Here is a 15,534-nt window from a genome sequence, read left to right on the forward strand (position 1 = left end):
TTATGTCATTATTTAATTTTTATGACTTCAAGAAGGGGTTGAATTTGTAAGTTATAGCCTTTGTGTTTCCAATATTTAGTTTATTGATTGCATATACAATTTGACTAGATTTTATTCGTTTCATTTCCAAACCTTTCCCTACCCTTTCCTACTTTGTTTATTTGGAAATCTTTATTGAAAATTAAGTTAAACACATATTACCATTTTGAGTGATCCCTTGACAGAAAAAATCACAAATTCGACTTTAAAATCTTGCTCTATCGTTGTATGAATGTCTGTCAGTTTGAATATAGTTATATTATGTATATATAAAAAAATATAAAGATTTCACAAAGCATATCTCTACTCTCTATTATAAATTTTACAGTTTGTTTCTATTTCTTATTTCAATATAATACTATTAAAACAAAAATAAATGAACTAGCCTACATTGAACCTAGTTGACTCATCTTTTCTTACTTAGTATGTAGTTATTTGTACTTTTGTTCAGCTCTCAAATCAGTATTCCTTCCATGGCTCTAGAAGTTTCTATAAGTCCCCTGTCTCTCGAATATTTCTCGTAGCCGCTGCCAAAGTAGCTTTAGCTCTTTTATATTGCTTTAAAACCGCATCAGCCCCCTGTAATAGCGCCGATCCAGATGCTACAGGGACAGGGGAATGATGACCAGGGGACTGAGATTGGGTTATTGTACTCCAGTGGACTGATATCGTACCGGTTGGCACGTTTCTAAAGTTGCCAGCCTGAAATTTATGAAACGATTTTTATAGATAATAACTAAGTTGCGATTATTAAAGTACCATAAATGTCTTTACATACTGCTTATAAGCGAAAGTTTATTTCTCAAAAACTAATAAATAGATTTTGAGAACATACAATTAACATCTGTTTCACTGATCAATTTCCTTTCTAGTCAAAAAGATACGCAACGTAAAACTTGTGAACCAGTAATCTCTCGGGTTTACGGAAACATTAACCACTACACCATAGTGACAAGTTAAAATTATTGACAATGAACTTACATATAACTGAGGTTTCTCTAAAACTTCCAAGTCTTCAATCAAATGGCATCCGCCAACAAAGAATCTTCTGCTCTCTGCCTCTATTTTATTCAATTCCTCTGGCCTAGAGCAGGACAGGTGTTCCTTATATATACCGGGATGTAAGGTTAGAGCGAGATGGCTATACCCCTCAGTCCTGTGTCTTCGCCACCAGTCTTGGGATATGACTTCGAAGAATATTTTTAGTGGAGGTGGATCTGAAATTAAAAAAAAATAAAGAAAGCAAACAATGACGGTTTAAATAAGAATCAAATAACTAGATTTGGTACTAAATTGATTTTTATATTTCAACAAGTAGGTAATACATATTCGACAATAATAAGTAATGACCTTTTAGAATATTGTTCTTTACATTATTGTATGCAATGCGCACTTTTAGTTTTTACCAGTAGACTACAAGCCCGCATAGGACAAAAATATGGGTCAAATGAACCACCAGGGGACATATCTAGAACGATAGCAGAGCAAAAAATAATAAGATTCATCACTATGCCGTCACTTGTAAGCTGTCCAACTGAGTGCAGATGAGAATTGAAAAGTACAGGTAGACTCGGTAAATTTTGGTCATATATTTTTGTACGGCATTCTTAACCATCGATAGATCCATTAAAAATAATAAGAAACCGCTCAGTGCCGTACAAAAATGGTGGTCCACCAAGTCGGAATTTTTATTTAATTTCCGAGAGGTACCGGGGGTAAATTTGGTCATTTGACCATGTACGGCATCTGTGTCATACTATTGCTATACTGCTTTTAATCCATTATTCCGCAACGCCGTACAAAAATCATGGGGACAAGGGGAAAAAATCGAGAGTTGCAATCCCCTCTCTTTTCCCACTCCAGGGGGTCATTTGACTAAGTACGGCTTCGGTTCCAAAACATTATCTAGCACTCAAAAGTACTATTAAAAGCAATGCCGTCAAAAAATAATTGTTCTTTTAAATGTATACCAATAATCATCTTAATTTCATCGAATTCTTAATATAAAGAGCTGTAAGGTCATTTGACCCTGTACGGGAACTTTTTTTTTAACATGATATTGTAAAATTCAATTGTTGTATAGTATTGCCGTTCAAAAGAAACCGTTCTAAAAAAAGTTATAGAGAAATGCAAAACCAGAAATTTTGTTAAAGTTTAAACATCGTAGATTAATGAAATATAATAGTTTTCTACACTTTATCCGTTGTTTTAAATAGTATTAACATAGATAAATTAGGAAAAAACGATGCCGTACATTTTTGTGCAGACCACATCTTTTAGGCTGATGAAAGCGACGAAAGCTACAATTTTAAGGGTGCTTTATGGCCATTTGACACAGTACGGCATTAACATATTTTTACCCAACTACGGTAAAGCAAAAGGAGGGTTATGGTTGTTTACAGGTCATGTATGTATGTTCATCTATTCCCTCGTAACTTCTAAACTACTTATCAGAATTCGACAAATGACATATCATTAGAAGCGTCTGAATTGTTCACTGGATAACCAGCGACTAGCTAGCTAAAGGCTATATGGGGTTTCACAAAATCTAATGTGGCGCCCTCTAGCGGACAAAACATACAGAGTAAAAAATAAAGTTAAGATAAATATGCAGTGTTTGGTATCATTTGAAAGCGTTTTACTTGTACATTTTGAATATGTATATATTACTAGCATTTGCTTGTGACTTTACCTGTATTCATGGACTAATTGCATATAATTCACATCTTTTCGTTCATAGCTTTTTTATTAGTTCATCAATTTAACGGAGTCCATTCCACCTGACTGTCAATTTCCAAGGTGATAATTATAGGTATATTAAGAAGAGCTGGAACGTCAACACATTTACACATTGCACATGTTAGGCCGGGAGATACTGACAAAAAATTTCGGGTCATTTGTAACAGGATGGCGGTCTAGAGGGGTCTTAGTACGCAATGACAAAAAGAAAAATGATGGTCAGAACGCTGGTACCGGCGGACTAGTCGCGTGGGCGTTAGTCACACTCGTCGGATAAATAGCGAAAGTCCAACGATTTGTAACACAAAAATTTTAGAATTTACCGATAGCCCTTAAAAAAGATGTAGGCGGTAGCGTCATGCCATACAGTTACGATGTGACTTACAGTCCGCCATACCGACGTGAATGCGTTGATTTAAAAAAAACAATTCAACCATTTGTACCGGGCTCACTTTTGCACAGGTAACCATCGTCGTGCAGCCATTTACTAAAATCGCCATGCCATACTTTTCGGACGATTCCAAATGGTCGCCATACCGCGGAAAATCTGCAAATTTTTGATTTTTTTTTTCTCGCCAAACGATTTGTACCACCCTACATTTTTTTTTCAACAACTCCTGAATGATTATAAATAGAAGTGTGATAATGCCATACCTGTGGGAGGTGGCGAATGTGTATAAGATTTTTTTCTTATTGTAAGATTTTATTCGTAGTTTGAACGATTTGTAGCAGTATGGCACTAATTTTTCCCTCTATTAAAAGTATGGCAAATATAATAATGGTCACGTTGCATCATATACTTTCCAAAAATGCCGTACTGGTACAAATCGCCAATTCTTTTCATTTTTTTTTACGTCTTGGCTTAAGTCTTACAATCATCCGCCCCATGTTTGCAATCTGCGATATTTTTTTCTAGGTAGAATTGTATACAAACAAACAGAATATAATTAGTCCATTGAATAAAAAGTTCTAGAGTGCGTGAGTTAGTAACGTAAGATGTTTCTTCGGAAACATGTCAAGAGTCCCTAGGTAATAAACATACTAAAACCCCGGGCCACTAGGAGGAGCCCCGGAGTGGGGGGAGGGGGAAAATGGGTCCATTTTTTCATTTTTCGCTTAAATCTCAAAAACGGTACATGTTAGAGAAAAACTTTCAAGGAAAAGTTGAAAGGCCATAAAATTATCTACAAGTTGTACCTGAATCATTTTTTCCTATATCCTACCGTTTCTGAGTTATACGCAGTAAAACATGATTTTGGCTCAAACAATTTCCACATCAATCGATCAAAAAATATTTCTTTCTTCCAAAAAACTCAAAAGTGCAACTTGTGACCGGTACTGATAGATTGCTCTTAATTAGGTCTATAATTGGTAAAATAAACACATTCCTCCATGGAAGCCTTTAGGAGGAATCGATTGTCAAAATATTATATTATGGTAGTTTGAGTTACTGAACTTGATCTTTTTATTTTTTTCTTCCAAAAAACTCATAAGTGCAACTTGTGACCGGTACAGATAGATTGCTCATAATTGGGTCTATCATTGATAAAAATACCAGATTCCAACACGGAGGCGTTTACGGGGAATTGAATTTTATTAGGGTAGTTACGATACTCGAACTTTTTATTTTTTTTCTCCAAAAAAACTCAAAAGTGCAACTTGTGACCGATACTGATAGATTGCTCTTAATTAGGTCTATAATTAGTAAAATAAACACATTCCTCCATGGTAGCCTTTAGGAGGAATCGATTTTCAAAATACTATATTAGGGTAGTTTGAGTTACTGAACTTGATCTTTTTATTTTTTTCTTCCAAAAAACTCAAAAGTGCAACTTGTGACTGGTACTGTTAGATTGCTCTTAATTAGGTCTATAATTGGTAAAATAAACACATTCCTCCATGGAAGCCTTTAGGAGGAATCGATTGTCAAAATACTATATTAGGGTAGTTTGAGTTACTGAACTTGATCTTTTTATTTTTTTCTTCCAAAAAACTCAAAAGTGCAACTTGTGACCGGTACAGATAGATTGCTCATAATTAGGTCTATCATTGATAAAAATACTAGATTCCACCATGGAGGCGTTTACGGGGAATTGAATTTTATTAGGGTAGATACGATACTTGAACTTTTTATTTTTTTTCTTCCAAAAAAACTCAAAAGTGCAACTTGTGACCGGTACCGATAGATTGCTCATAATTAGGTCTATCATTGATAAAAAAACCAGATTCCACCATGGAGGCCTTTAGGAGGTATTGAATTTTATTAGGGTAGTTACGATACATGAACTTTTTAACTAACTACCCTAATAAAATTCAATTCCCCGTAAACGCCTCCATGGTGGAATCTGGTATTTTTATCAATGATAGACCTAATTATGAGCAATCTATCTGTACCGGTCACAAGTTGCACTTTTGAGCTTTTTGGAAGAAAAAAATAAAAAGTTCATGTATCGTAACTACCCTGATAAAATTCAATTCCCCGTAAACGCCTCCGTGGTGGAATCTGGTATTTTTAGCAATGATAGACCTAATCATGAGCAATCTATCTGTACCGGTCACAAGTTGCACTTTTGAGTTTTTTGGAAGAAAAAAATAAAAAGATCAAGTTCAGTAACTCAAACTGTCCTAATATAATATTTTGACAATCGATTCCTCCTAAAGGCTTCCATGGAGGAATGTGTTTATTTTACCAATTATAGAACTAATTAAGAGCAATCTATCAGTACTGGTCACAAGTTGCACATTTGAGTTTTTTGGAAGAAAGAAATATTTTTTGATCGATTGATGTTGAAATTGTTTGAGCCAAAATCATGTTTTACTGCGTATAACTCAGAAACGGTAGGATATAGGAAAAAATGATTCAGGTACAACTTGTAGATAATTTTATGGCCTTTCAATTTTTCCTTGAAAGTTTTTCTCTAACATGTACCGTTTTTGAGATTAAAGCGAAAAATGAAAAAATGGACCCATTTCCCCCCTCCCCCCACTCCGGGGCTCCTCCTAGTGGCCCGGGGTTTTAGTATGTTTATTACCTAGGGACTCTTGACATGTTTCCGAAGAAACATCTTACGTTACTAACTCACGCACTCTAGACCCCCCTTGGAGGGACTCATTCAATGGACTAAATGATCCCATACTGTAAAAAATTATTTTACGTATTGTACAGTCGTATTTTTGAAACGTGACGAATAAATTTATTTTCAAGTATGGCAGCACTTTTTCCCCCTACTAGAAGTATGGCAAATATAATAATGGTCACATTTTATCAAATACTCTCCAAAAATCCAAATGCAATACTGGTACAAATTGTTTGGCGAAAAAAAATTTTTTTTTTGCAGATTTTCGGCGGTATGGTGGCTATTTGGAATCGTCCGAAAAGTATGGCATGGCGATTTTCGTAAATGTCTGCACGATGATGATTACCTATGCAAAAGTTAGCCTGGTACAAATGTTTGAATTTTTTTTTTTAATCAACGCATCGCGTCGGTATGGGGGGCTGTAAGTTACACCGGAAAAGTATGGCATGACACTACCGCCTACATCTTTTTTATGGGCTATCGGTGAATTCTAAAATTTTTGTGTTACAAATCGTTTGACTTTCGCTATTTATCCGACGAGTTCGACTAACGCCCACGCGACTAGTCCGCCGGTACCAGCGTTCTGAGTTCTGACCATCATTTTTCTTTTAGTCATTGCGTAATAAGACCTCTGTAGAACCGCCATTCTGTTACAAATGACCCGAAATTTTGTGTCAGTATCTCCCGGCCTATGTATGTGTCATATTTTGCAATTGTTTATAAATACAGGGTGATGTAATTGGTATAGTACGAATATCTAAAAATCTATGAAGAATTTTGTGATACAGTAAATGGAAGAATTATAGACTATTTTACAGTATTTAATAAAATCATTTAATTTTTTGTTCATTTTCATTAGAAATGTCAATTTTTCTCACCAAGGTGGAAATTTGGATGAAAAATATAAATTTTGACTAAAATCGGCATTTTTTTTTCAAAAATCAAATTACTAATTAATAATCAGAGTTATCACATTATTAAAAAAAATAAGCCAAACTATACACAATTTTTACCTACTTGATGCAATCCTCAAAGATCATGGACATAGTGTATTGCGCCTTCCACCATACCATCCAGAACCCAACCCAATAGAGTTACTATGGGGCATAATTAAAGGGAAAGTAGCATCACAAAATGTGAACTTTAACTTGAAAACTGTGGAAGAATTATTTAGAAAGGAAGCAAATGCTATTAGTCTGGATATGTTTAGTGACGTTTGGAGAAAGACGCGAGAACATGAGGAAAAATATATTAAACCAAAAGTAGATAATTACACTGACTCATTTATAATAACATTAAGAAATTCCGACAACGAAACATCGAGTTCTTCGAGCGATGAAAGTTACAGTGAAGTAGAAGATTACGATTATGATTAGGTAAATAGATTCTTCTTCTTCTCTATAGATACTGCTTTCTGAATTGGTGGTAAATGTTAAAACTGTTAAACTGTTATGACGATTCAAAAGTGCTTCTAGAAGAAGTCTAATTGTATAAATGTTTGAGTTTGAGTTTAAAACCAATTGTGTGAAAATTATACAATAAACATGTAACACATATTTGTTAGCGCGTATTGGTAGGTATTACGTACTTACTACAAATATAATATTTCTTAGATATCTTTACTCGACCAAAGTCAGGAATTTAATTATTATTTGATAATTGAATGATTATTAATACTTTTATCCAATTGATTATTATTAGAATAAATAATTAACTTCATCAATTGATTTACTTTTAAATTATAATTTTACAGGTAAATTATGAGAGCTTTCATAAGTAATTATATTTGCATATATATATATATATATCTACAACGCACCCATTTTACAATTCAAGTCTAAAATGAAACTAGAGTCACATTTATTTTTGAACATACTGTAAGTGAAATTGCATAAGTGTGAGTACTGTGAACATGCCAGCTTTCCCTAATTGACCGATAACCACCTCGAGCTTCTTAATATTAATGTATATTTATATTTTATTATAAAAATATAAAGCAAACATTTCGTTACATGGATTTTTTTCTTTTTCAGATTTTTCCCCTTTGAACCAACGAAAATGTACGGCACATGAAAAAATATTATCTATGCATAAAATACTTTAAAAATAAATTTATTTCGTGTTGTGTCAAATGACCCCCTGGAGTGGGGAAAGAGAGGGGATTACAACTCTCGATTTTTTCCCCTTGTCCCCATGATTTTTGTACGGCGTTGCGGAATAATGGATTAAAAGCAGTATAGCAATAGTATGACACAGATGCCGTACATGGTCAAATGACCAAATTTACCCCCGGTAACTCTCGGAAATTAAATAAAAATTCCGACTTAGTGGACCACCATTTTTGTACGGCACTGAGCGGTTTCTTATTATTTTTAATGGATCTATCGATGGTTAAGAATGCCGTACAAAAATATATGACCAAAATTTACCGAGTCTACCTGTACTTTTCAATTCTCATCTGCACTCAGTTGGACAGCTTACAAGTGACGGCATAGTGATGAATCTTATTATTTTTTGCTCTGCTATCGTTCTAGATATGTCCCCTGGTGGTTCATTTGACCCATATTTTTGTCCTATGCGGGCTTGTACAAAAATATATGACCAAAATTTACCGAGTCTACCTGTACTTTTCAATTCTCATCTGCACTCAGTTGGACAGCTTACAAGTGACGGCATAGTGATGAATCTTATTATTTTTTGCTCTGCTATCGTTCTAGATATGTCCCCTGGTGGTTCATTTGACCCATATTTTTGTCCTATGCGGGCTTGTAGTCTACAGACCTATAATACCAAACTTGGAATTTTTCTTATATTCTGTTTTATTTATCAATTTGTTTAGAAAATTACAATATAAAGACGAATATAACTAACCAATTCCTGTGGCAATATCCAATTCTAGATCAACAGTGTGTCCAAATAGCCAAATCTGACCATTCTCTCTTACAAGCGACTGTGCCACGTGTGTACGCCCAATAAGGTCGTTTTTGCATTGAATGTTATCTGGAATCTATGGAAATTACGATTAATTATATTTTTCTTTTAAATTAAACCAAATAATATGTAATTTGTTTAGATGTTTCGTTTTTGTACAAAATGTTGATACAGTGCCATTTCTGAAACTAAATTCATAATCTTTCTTAAATATAAAAATGAATCGCAAAATGGTAAGCACATAACTCGAGAACGGCTGAACCGATTTCGATAATTCTTTTTTTATTATATTCCTTGAAGTACGAGGATGGTTTTTATGTAGAGAAAACGTAAATATGTACCATGGGCGAAGCCGGGGCGGACCGCTAGTAAAATATAATTTTAGTCAATGAATAAAAGTTTGTAGATCTGTTTTTAATATAAGGGATCACTAATTAGCACAGCAGTCAATAAGGAATAGACGCTACTCTAGCTTTAAGTTTTTATCTTGGATTTGATAGACAAAAAATATAAGTCTAGTAAATATAGTCACCAATCCATAATAATATTATAAATGCGAAAGTAACTCTGTCTGTCTGTTACTCAATCACGCCTTAACTACTGAACCAATTTGCATGAAATTTGGTATAGAGATATTTTGATACCCGAGAAAGGACATAGGCCACTTTTTATTGCGAAATATGTACAATAATATTATGTAGTAAGTAGTTAATAATATCAAATCTTTTTTATTTCTTACTTTTCCGTTTTTGAAGTCGGTTGTTTTTAACGCAGTTATTTTTATTTAATACTTTTTAGTGTATTTTTCAACACGAATCAAACGAGCCCAAACTCGATAAAGTTGAGTCAATATATTACTGAGTTCCTATGGCCACCTTCCGATTCCATCATCAAATCAGCTTCATGTCATGATAATGTTTCATCGCTATCAAATTTACATACGTATACAAAATTTCAGCTCAATCGGTTACCGGGAAGTGAATCAAAGTTACTTGCTACATATCAACTTAGTCATCGAGTACAGACAAAAATGCTCATAAAATAAAAACTATGCGAATAAAAAAATTTATGGGACCAATTCGACACCATCCCGCATCGAATAAAAAAAGAATCACGTAAATCGGTTCAGAAACCTCGGAGTAATCGGTGTACATACATAAAAAAAAAATATACCGGACGAATTGATAACCGCATAAAATCGCACGGAGAGCTTAATTTTCGCAAAAAGCTCTAATCGCACGGAAAGCTTAATTTTCACAAAAAGCTCATATCGCACGGAAAGCTTAATTTTCACAAAAAGCTCATATCGCACGGAAAGCTTAATTTTCACGAAAAGCTCTAATCGCATGGAGAGCTTAATTTTCACAAAGAGCTCTAATCCCATGGAGAGCTCAATTTTCACAAAAAGCTCTATTCGCACGGAAAGCTTAATTTTCACAAAAAAACTAATCGCATGGAGCTTTATTTTCAAAAAAACTCTCATCGCTCGGAGAGCTTAATTTTTCTCATTAAGCTCTAATCGCACGGAAAGCTTAATTTTCACAAAAAGCTCTAATCGCATGGAGAGCTAAATTTTCACAAAAAGCTCTAATCACACGGAAAGCTTAATTTTCACAAGAAGCTCTAATCACACAGAGAGATTAATTTCACAAAAAACTCATCGCACGGAGAGCTTAATTTTCACAAAAAACTAATCGCACCGAAAACTTAATTTTCATAAAAAGCTCTAATCGCACGGAGAGCTTAATTTTCACAAAAAGCTCTAATCGCACGGAGAGCTTAATTTTCACAAAAAGCTGTAATCGCATGGAGAGCTTAATTTTCACAAAAAGCTCATATCGCACGGAAAGCTTAATTTTCACAAAAAGCTCTAATCGCACGGAGAGCTTAATTTTCACAAAAAGCTCTAATCGCATGGAGAGCTAAATTTTCACAAAAAGCTCTAATCACACGGAAAGCTTAATTTTCACAAGAAGCTCTAATCACACAGAGAGATTAATTTTCACAAAAAACTCATCTCACGGAGAGCTTAATTTTCACAAAAAACTAATCGCACCGAAAACTTAATTTTCATAAAAAGCTCTAATCGCACGGAGAGCTTAATTTTCACAAAAAGCTCTAATCGCACGGAGAGCTTAATTTTCACAAAAAGCTGTAATCGCATGGAGAGCTTAATTTTCACAAAAAGCTCATATCGCACGGAAAGCTTAATTTTCACAAAAAGCTCTAATCGCACGGAGAGCTTAATTTTCACAGAGCTCTAATCCCATGGAGAGCTTAATTTTCACAAAAAGCTCTATTCGCACGGAAAGCTTAATATTCACTAAAAACTAATCGCATAGAGAGCTTAATTTTCATTAAAGGCTCTAATCGCACGGAGCTTAATTTTCACAAAAAGCTCTAATCGCACGGAGAGCTTAATTTTCACAAAAAGCTCTCATCGCATGGAGAGCTTAATTTTCACAAAAAGCTCTAATCGTACGGAGAGCTTAATTTTCACAAAAAAACTCATCGCACGGAAAGCTTAATTTTCACAAAAAACTAATTGCATGGAGAGCTTAATTTTCATTAAAGGCTCTAATCGCACGGAGCTTAATTTTCACAAAAAGCTCTAATCGCACGGAAAGCTTAATTTTCACAAAAAGCTCTAATCGCATGGAGAGCTTAATTTTCACAAAAAGCTCATATCGCACGGAAAGCTTAATTTTCACAAAAAGCTCTAATCGCACGGAGAGCTTAATTTTCACAAAGAGCTCTAATCCCATGGAGAGCTTAATTTTCACAAAAAGCTCTATTCGCACGGAAAGCTTAATTTGCACAAAAAAACTAATCGCACGGAGCTTTATTTTCACAAAAAACTCTCATCGCACGGAGAGCTTAATTTTCACAAAGAGCTCTAATCCCATGGAGAGCTTAATTTTCACAAAAAGCTCTATTCGCACAGAAAGCTTAATTTTCACTAAAAAACTAATCGCACGGAGCTTTATTTTCACAAAAAACTCTCATCGCACGGAGAGCTTAATTTTCACAAAAAACTAATCGCACGGAAAACTTAATTTTCATAAAAAGCTCTAATCGCACGGAGAGCTTAATTTTCACAAAAAGCTCTAAACGCATGGAGAGCTTAATTTTCACAAAAAGCTCTAATCACACGGAGAGCTTAATTTTCACAAAAAGCTCTAGTCACATGGAGAGCTTAATTTTCACAAAAAGCTCTAATCACACGGAAAGCTTAATTTTCACAAGAAGCTCTAATCACACAGAGAGCTTAATTTTCACAAGAAGCTCTAATCACACGGAGAGCTTAATTTTCATTAAAAGCTCTAATCGCACGGAGCTTAAGTTTCACAAAAAGCTCATTTCGCACGGAGGCTTCATTTTCAAAAAAAGCTATAATCGCACGGAGAACTTAATTTTCATTAAAAGCTCTGATCGAACGGAAAGTTTAATTTTCACAAAAAGCTCTAATCGCACGGAGAGCTTAATTTTCACAAAAATCTCTAATCGCACGCAGAGCTTAATTTTCATTAAAGGCTCTTATCGCACGGAGAGCTTAATTTTCACAAGAAGCTCTAATCACACGGAGAGCTTAATTTTCATAAAAAGCTCTAATCGCACGGAAAGCTTGATATTCACTAATAAAAATAACTGCGTTAAAAACAACCGACTTCAAAAACGGAAAAGTAAGAAATAAAAAAGATTTGACATTAATATTTACTACATATTATTTATATGTGCTATTTATTAAAAAGGTTTGATGTCGGTGCACGGGCTTGATACTAAGTGCTTAATGTTCGGCACCAACTTCAAACCTATTTAATAAATAGCACATCCATACTAATATTATAAATGCGAAAGTAACTCTGTCTGTCTGTCTGTTACTCAATCACGCCTTAACTACTGAACCAATTTGCATGAAATTTGGTATAGAGATATTTTGATACCCGAGAAAGGACATAGGCCACTTTTTATTGCGAAATATGACCACGGGCGAAGCCGGGGCGGACCGCTAGTTTCAAATAAATGTTTCCTGTTGCCATCTTGAAATAAGTAAATAAGAGTTTTTTGTTGTATTGTGTCTAAAAAAATTATCTCACCTTAATGTGATATTCAATATAAATATTATCCATTTCAAATTCTATTGCTGACGTTATTTCTAAGTTTATAAACATCTTCTTGCCTCCCAGAGGCGGCATTACAAAGGGCATGAAGTACTTTTGCTTTTTCTGCCATTTCTTGTATAGTTTATTCAGCTGAAAATATAAAAATTGTTATACTAGAGATAAGAGAAGTAAGAAATTGAGAAAAAACTTAACAATTTATGGTCCAAAAACTTTAACTTGTAACACACTAAACCGAGGTCAAATAGCTGCCTGCTGCAGCTGGTCTTAGAAAATAAAAATAATTATTATTTGAATAGTTAAAAATTAACTAAAAACTTTGACTTTGATAGTATCCTTATATTCTTCTATATTATAGAAAAAATACATAGCAACATGCAGAAGATACCTAGTTACTAATTATCACAGAATATCGCTATAAATATCTTTCTTATATATAAAAATGAATCGCAAAATGTGTTGGTACGCGCATAACTCGAGAACGGCTGAACCGATTTCGATAATTCTTTTTTTATTATATTACTTGAAGTACGAGGATGGTTCTTATGTAGAGAAAACGTAAACATGTACCACGGGCGAAGCCGGGGCGGACCGCTAGTTAATAATAAAAAGAAGTACAAAATACATTACCAACCAATTCTTCACTACATTCTTGAACACCGAAATCTATTCCCACATAATATTCCAAATGCAGATTGCCCGTCGCACCCTCTATATTGTAAGGGTTCGACAAATTGTTAACATCAGGCAACACCATCAGGTAATTGTGTTCTTGGTGATGATATACGGATAGTAATGAACATTCATCACTGTATATTATATTACCATCACTGAAAAAAGAAAGAAGAATGATTTATAAATGAAAATATGTGAAAGGGCAATGTTTAAACATATGAAGGATGAATGGCCTAATATAAAGATAATAAATAATGTTGTTTGGTGCAATATTTAAAACTAACGGTCCACACCTGTCTTCCCCCATTATACATAATATATTCTCTAGGTCTCCAATATGTCCAATACCCTATATCTATAGCAATAGGTCCAGTAGATTCGGTAAAAATATAAAATTGAAGAAGATATTTTTAATCCCGTATGTTTACTGAAATAGATTTTACATTTATAAATTAACTAGCGGTCCGCCCCGGCTTCGCCCGTGGTACATATTTACGTTTTCTCTACATAAGAACCATCCTCGTACTTCAAGGAATATAATAAAAAAAGAATTATCGAAATCGGTTCAGCCGTTCTCAAGTTATGCGCTCACCAACATATTTTGGTATTCATTTTTTATATTATCTATACTAATATTATAAAGCTGAAGAGTTTGTTTGTTTGTTTGTTTGTTTGTTTGTTTGTTTGAACGCACTAATCTCGGGAACTACTGGTCCGATTTGAAAAATTCTTTCGGTGTTAGATAGCCCATTTATCGAGGAAGGTTATAGGCTATATTTCATCACGCTACGGGCAACAGGAGTGGAGCCACGGGGGTGAAACCGCGCGGAGCAGCTAGTAAGAAGATATAATAAATTCACTTACTCATCATATTTTGAGTTATCATACATTAAATGCATTGCCGTCCATTCAGCACTTGCTATCACATTTTCTTGACTAGAAAACAAATCTCTTGTGGAATTTGTTTCATTTCCAATAGTGCTGCTTATCTTATCATTTAAGTTTAACTGCTCCAAGCATGAATTCAAAAAAGGAATCCCAGTGTCATAACTTTTTTTTTCAACAATGGGCAATGGCATAAAACAATCTTCATTTAGATATGTGAAAAGCTTTTGTGGTAAAGCATTATTTTGTTTTAATTTGTTATGGAGGCTTAAATCCGACTCTGAAATACAGTTATGGATATCTGAGTACTTTTTAATTTCATACTGGCTAAATACTTTTTCTTGCCATGCAAAAACATATTCTTTTGTCGCGCTCCCATCAGCTTTAGCTAAATTCTGTGTTTGAGATGTACTTGAGTAATCTTCAAATTTCGGTAGTAAAATTATGCTTTCACGTGGCTTTATTGTAATCCTGAAATATATTATAATGACTAAATTTAGTTTCCAATACCTATTAATTTATTTTGTTGAAATAAGTATATTCTCAGGCCAGTAATATGAAAGATATTTACTTAAATTTTATATTTTCTAGGGGTTCTTTCAACCAGTACACACCAGAACTTGCGTTTGATTTTAGGAAATCGGTCATTTTTAGATTATACTTCCCAGCATTTTCTTTTAAAACTTTTAATAACTTTGTTTACAAACAACTCTATGATTGTCGCCATAGTTACAATCAAGTTACAATTAACAATCCCACAGATTAATAAGAAAATGTTCGTTTATGTCACTGTCACTGTCACGGATAACCAGATAGTTAAAAAACATGTACATTTAATTTTTACTAAAAAGTTTTGATCTCTATTTCAATAAAGCTCATTTTTTTAATTACTAGAACTATTAATATTCCTTTTATTTTATTTTAACACTACACGAAAATGGTTAAACATTGAATAAATCTACCTTTCCGAAGTATTTGCAGTAATTTATTTCTTCGTGGTGAGAAGTACGTGTAATGTGCGTGCAATAATGATTAATTTTACATATTTTTGTTATATTTTTTTATCT

General features: G+C 33.9%; 1 protein-coding gene across 1 annotated transcript; it reads right to left on the minus strand.

Moving 5' to 3' along the window:
* Positions 1–84: 84 nt before the first annotated feature.
* On the minus strand, positions 85–15,173 carry Mks1 (Meckel syndrome, type 1). The gene is made up of 7 exons (XM_090114320.1): positions 15,039–15,173; positions 14,447–14,938; positions 13,533–13,737; positions 12,884–13,039; positions 8,727–8,862; positions 1,021–1,256; positions 85–741 (listed from the first exon to the last, which is right to left on the minus strand). Exons 1-7 carry the CDS (start codon positions 15,113–15,115, stop codon positions 529–531), a joined length of 1,515 nt encoding a protein of 504 aa, XP_089970446.1. The 5' UTR covers positions 15,116–15,173; the 3' UTR covers positions 85–528.
* Between the last annotated feature and the right edge of the window lie 361 nt (positions 15,174–15,534).

Source organism: Colias eurytheme, chromosome 21 (genome assembly GCF_061535395.1).
Source record: "Colias eurytheme isolate Ceu_HAF_F1 chromosome 21, ilColEury1 Martin Lab GWU primary, whole genome shotgun sequence".
NCBI classification, from domain to species: Eukaryota; Metazoa; Arthropoda; class Insecta; order Lepidoptera; family Pieridae; genus Colias; species Colias eurytheme.

Bases quoted from the DNA above. Each gene is read 5' to 3' on its own strand.
- Mks1 (XM_090114320.1), bottom strand. From the start codon at position 15,115: ATGACCGATTTCCTAAAATCAAACGCAAGTTCTGGTGTGTACTGGTTG. The intron at 14,939-15,038 runs GTAAATATCTTT...AATATATTTCAG, and splicing joins CTAGAAAATATAAAATTTAA to GATTACAATAAAGCCACGTG. The intron at 742-1,020 runs GTAAGTTCATTG...CATAAATTTCAG, and splicing joins TAGAGAAACCTCAGTTATAT to GCTGGCAACTTTAGAAACGT.